Here is a 4,996-nt window from a genome sequence, read left to right on the forward strand (position 1 = left end):
AGTTCAGTTCTAGTTCAGTTCTAGTTCAGTTCTAGTTCAGTTCTAGTTCAGTTCTAGTTCAGTTCTAGTTCAGTTCTAGTTCAGTTCTAGTTCAGTTCTAGTTCAGTTCTAGTTCAGTTCTAGTTCAGTTCTAGTTCAGTTCTAGTTCAGTTCTAGTTCAGTTCTAGTTCAGTTCTAGTTCAGTTCTAGTTCAGTTCTAGTTCAGTTCTAGTTCTAGTTCAGTTCTAGTTCAGTTCTAGTTCAGTTCTAGTTCAGTTCTAGTTCAGTTCTAGTTCAGTTCTAGTTCAGTTCTAGTTCAGTTCTAGTTCAGTTCTAGTTCAGTTCTAGTTCAGTTCTAGTTCAGTTCTAGTTCAGTTCTAGTTCAGTTCTAGTTCAGTTCTAGTTCAGTTCTAGTTCAGTTCTAGTTCAGTTCTAGTTCAGTTCTAGTTCAGTTCTAGTTCAGTTCTAGTTCAGTTCTAGTTCAGTTCTAGTTCAGTTCTAGTTCAGTTCTAGTTCAGTTCTAGTTCAGTTCTAGTTCAGTTCTAGTTCAGTTCTAGTTCAGTTCTAGTTCAGTTCTAGTTCAGTTCTAGTTCAGTTCTAGTTCAGTTCTAGTTCAGTTCTAGTTCAGTTCTAGTTCAGTTCTAGTTCAGTTCTAGTTCAGTTCTAGTTCAGTTCTAGTTCAGTTCTAGTTCAGTTCTAGTTCAGTTCTAGTTCAGTTCTAGTTCAGTTCTAGTTCAGTTCTAGTTCAGTTCTAGTTCAGTTCTAGTTCAGTTCTAGTTCAGTTCTAGTTCAGTTCTAGTTCAGTTCTAGTTCAGTTCTAGTTCAGTTCTAGTTCAGTTCTAGTTCAGTTCTAGTTCAGTTCTAGTTCAGTTCTAGTTCAGTTCTAGTTCAGTTCTAGTTCAGTTCTAGTTCAGTTCTAGTTCAGTTCTAGTTCAGTTCTAGTTCAGTTCTAGTTCAGTTCTAGTTCAGTTCTAGTTCAGTTCTAGTTCAGTTCTAGTTCAGTTCTAGTTCAGTTCTAGTTCAGTTCTAGTTCAGTTCTAGTTCAGTTCTAGTTCAGTTCTAGTTCAGTTCTAGTTCAGTTCTAGTTCAGTTCTAGTTCAGTTCTAGTTCAGTTCTAGTTCAGTTCTAGTTCAGTTCTAGTTCAGTTCTAGTTCAGTTCTAGTTCAGTTCTAGTTCAGTTCTAGTTGAGTTCAGTTCTAGTTCAGTTCTAATTCTAGTTCAGTTTTAGTTCTGGTTCAAGTTCTGGCGCAGTTCAAGCTGTAGTTCGTATAATGATTACAATAAATTTACATTATGATTACAATGTTTCACTAAGATTTTCCACAAAAAACCTTGGTTTTTTCCAGGTACACAGAAAATCCATAATTAAATACCCTTACCACTCATGACTCTACATCATTAATAATTTCTAAATACAAATAACACATCTATAAAAACATTGATAACCTTTCAATCTAAATACCTATATATATATGATTATAATACACAAATTTCAGAAATCACAAAAGTATTTAAATCAAATAAACTGCAAAATTGCATTCAGTGTAACTGCAGCAAACGTTTAACAAACAACTCAATAATGGCGTCATATAAAATCTACAAACTATTTGTTGTTTTATTCTTAGCACAAGTGAGAATTATTCAACAAAACAAATTAAACCAAATAAAAATTTACAATTTGTTTTATTTAATAGAACATCCTCTGCAAACCTACTCAGGATAACTCAGACGAGGACAAACTGCCCTTGCTTAACATGGACACTTTGGTCAACACACTGAAAGATTTTGCCGCCAATGCCACAAAAGCCAATGAACAAATGTTTAAAGACGAAACTTTTCAAACAAAACTAAAAGCAAATGACTCGGAGAAACCCCTCTTTTCGGAGATAGAAAGTTTCGTCAATAAACTTAGAGAATATTCCGCCAAGTTTGCCAAGGCCAGTGAATCTCTGCTTAAAGACGAAACTTTAAAGGCCAACACTAAAGCGGAATTGATGGAATTTAAAAAGGGTCTTCAGATATTCCTGGATAAGTACGATCCTTCAACAACAAATATTAAAGAAATATTTGATGCCATTGAAATCTTTGCTAATCTTACTTATTACTACTATCAAATTCCCAAGAGTAAATTAACACCGGAATGCTTATATATCATGGAACTTTTAAACAAATACAATTGTAGAGATATGGTCAAGGAGATGACTGACTATATGGATGATTTTTTTAAGAAGATTATTCAAATGTTTGAAAATAATAAAACTGAGTACCAAAAACCGATAGTTGATTGGTTTGAGAAATTCATAACTGTAACCGATAAGCAGCAGAAGTTTTATGCACTTGCTGTCCTAGCTAAATATCAAGAATAAAGTGGAAATTATAAAGAATTTTATAAATTAATTGTAATGAAAAGTGTTTTATTTAAAATAAGAGAAAAATATTTTTTAAAACAAATCAGAAAGTGAATATGTTTAATTTCGCAGTTGAACTATTTCTATACAAAAGTCCGTATAATACACATTTCTATAGAAATAAGTCAGTATAAGACAAATTTCTATAGAAATAAGTCTGTATAAGACACATTTCTATAGAAATTGGTCTGTATAAGACACATTTCTATAGAAATTAGTCTGTATAAGACACATTTCTATAGAAATTAGTCTGTATAAGACACATTTCTATAGAAATTAGTCTGTATAAGACACATTTCTATAGAAATGAGTCCGTATAAGACACATTTCTATAGAAACAAGTCAGTATAAGACACACTTCTATAAAAAATAGTGTGTATAAGACACATTCCTATAGAAAAGAGTCTGTATAAGACACATTTCTATAGAAATTAGTCTGTATAAGATCCATTTCTATAGAAATTAGTCTGTATAAGTCACATTTCTATAGAAATTAGTCTGTATAAGTCACATTTCTATAGAAATGAATCTGTATAAGATACATTTCTATAGAAATAAGTCTGTATAAAACACATTTCTATAGAAATAAGTCTGTATAAAACACATTTCTATAGAAAAGAGTCTGTAGAAGACACATTTCTATAGAAAAGAGTCTGTATAAGACACTTTTCTATAGAAAAGAGTCTGTATAAGCCACCTTTCTATAGAAAAGAGTCTGTATAAGCCACCTTTCTATAGAAAAGAGTCTGTATAAGCCACCTTTCTATAGAAAAGAGTCTGTATAAGCCACCTTTCTATAGAAAAGAGTCTGTATAAGAAACTTTTCTATAGAAAAGAGTCTGTATAAGACACTTTTCTATAGAAAAGAGCCTGTATAAGAAACTTTTCTATAGAAAAGTGTCTGTATAAGACACTTTTCTATAGAAAAGAGCCTGTATAAGAAACTTTTCTATAGAAAAGTGTCTGTATAAGAAACTGTTCTATAGAAAAGAGTCTGTATAAGAAACTGTTCTATAGAAAAGAGTCTGTATAAGACACTTTTCTAAAGAAAAGAGTCTGTATAAGACACTTTTCTAAAGAATAGAGTCTGTATAAGACACCTTTCTATAGAAAAGAGTCTGTATAAGCCACCTTTCTATAGAAAAGAGTCTGTATAAGCCACCTTTCTATAGAAAAGAGTCTGTATAAGCCACCTTTCTATAGAAAAGAGTCTGTATAAGCCACCTTTCTATAGAAAAGAGTCTGTATAAGCCACCTTTCTATAGAAAAGAGTCTGTATAAAACACTTTTCTATAGAAAAGAGTCTGTATAAGACACTTTTCTATAGAAAAGAGTCTGTATAAGACACTTTTCTATAGAAAAGAGTCTGTATAAGACACTTTTTCATAGAAAAGAGTCCGTACAGGACACTTTTCCATAGAAAAGAGTCTGTATAAGACACATTTCTATAGAAAAGAGTCTGTATAAGACACTTTTCTATAGAAAAGAGTCTGTATAAGACACTTTTCTATAGAAAAGAGTTTGTATAAGACACTTTTCTATAGAAAAGAGTCTGTATAAGACACTTTTCTATAGAAAAGAGTCTGTATAAGACACTTTTATATAGAAAAGAGTCTGTATAAGACACTTTTCTATAGAAACGAGTCTGTATAAGACACTTTTCTATAGAAAAGAGTCTGTATAAGACACTTTTCTATAGAAAAGAGTCTGTATAAGACACTTTTTCATAGAAAAGAGTCCGTACAAGACACTTTTCCATAGAAAAGAGTCTGTATAAGACACATTTCTATAGAAAAGAGTCTGTATAAGACACATTTCTATAGAAATTAGTCTGTATAAGATCCATTTCTATAGAAATTAGTCTGTATAAGTCACATTTCTATAGAAATGAATCTGTATAAGATACATTTCTATAGAGATAAGTCTGTATAAAACACATTTCTATAGAAATAAGTCTGTATAAAACACATTTCTATAGAAAAAAGTCTGTAGAAGACACCTTTCTATAGAAAAGAGTCTGTATAAGCCACCTTTCTATAGAAAAGAGTCTGTATAAGAAACTTTTCTATAGAAAAGAGTCTATATAAGAAACTGTTCTATAGAAAAGAGTCTGTATAAGAAACTGTTCTATAGAAAAGAGTCTATATAAGAAACTGTTCTATAGAAAAGAGTCTGTATAAGAAACTGTTCTATAGAAAAGAGTCTGTATAAGAAACATTTCTATAGAAAAGAATCTGTATAAGCCAGCTTTCTATAGAAAAGAATCTGTATAAGCCAGCTTTCTATAGAAAAGAGTCTGTATAAGACACTTTTCTATAGAAAAGAGTCTGTATAAGACACTTTTCTATAGAAAAGAGTCTGTATAAGACACTTTTCTATAGAAAAGAGTCTGTATAAGACACTTTTCTATAGAAAAGAGTCTGTATAAGACACTTTTCTATAGAAAAGACTCTGTATAAGACACTTTTCTATAGAAAAGACTCTGTATAAGACACTTTTCTATAGAAATGACTCTGTATAAGACACTTTTCTATAGAAATGACTCTGTATAAGACACTTTTCTATAGAAATGACTCTGTATAAGACACTTTTCTATAGAAATGACTCTG

At 31.1% G+C, this 4,996-nt stretch overlaps 1 protein-coding gene across 1 annotated transcript; it reads left to right on the forward strand.

The window, feature by feature from the left end:
* Positions 1-1,479: 1,479 nt before the first annotated feature.
* On the forward strand, positions 1,480-2,437 carry LOC135952227 (uncharacterized). The gene is made up of 2 exons (XM_065502076.1): positions 1,480-1,609; positions 1,674-2,437. The coding sequence occupies exons 1-2, from the start codon at positions 1,559-1,561 to the stop codon at positions 2,343-2,345; spliced, it is 723 nt and encodes a 240-aa protein (XP_065358148.1). The 5' UTR covers positions 1,480-1,558; the 3' UTR covers positions 2,346-2,437.
* The last annotated feature ends 2,559 nt before the right edge of the window (positions 2,438-4,996 follow it).

Source organism: Calliphora vicina, chromosome 2 (genome assembly GCF_958450345.1).
Source record: "Calliphora vicina chromosome 2, idCalVici1.1, whole genome shotgun sequence".
NCBI classification, from domain to species: Eukaryota; Metazoa; Arthropoda; class Insecta; order Diptera; family Calliphoridae; genus Calliphora; species Calliphora vicina.

Bases quoted from the DNA above. Each gene is read 5' to 3' on its own strand.
- LOC135952227 (XM_065502076.1), top strand. From the start codon at position 1,559: ATGGCGTCATATAAAATCTACAAACTATTTGTTGTTTTATTCTTAGCA. The intron at 1,610-1,673 runs GTGAGAATTATT...TTTATTTAATAG, and splicing joins TTGTTTTATTCTTAGCACAA to AACATCCTCTGCAAACCTAC.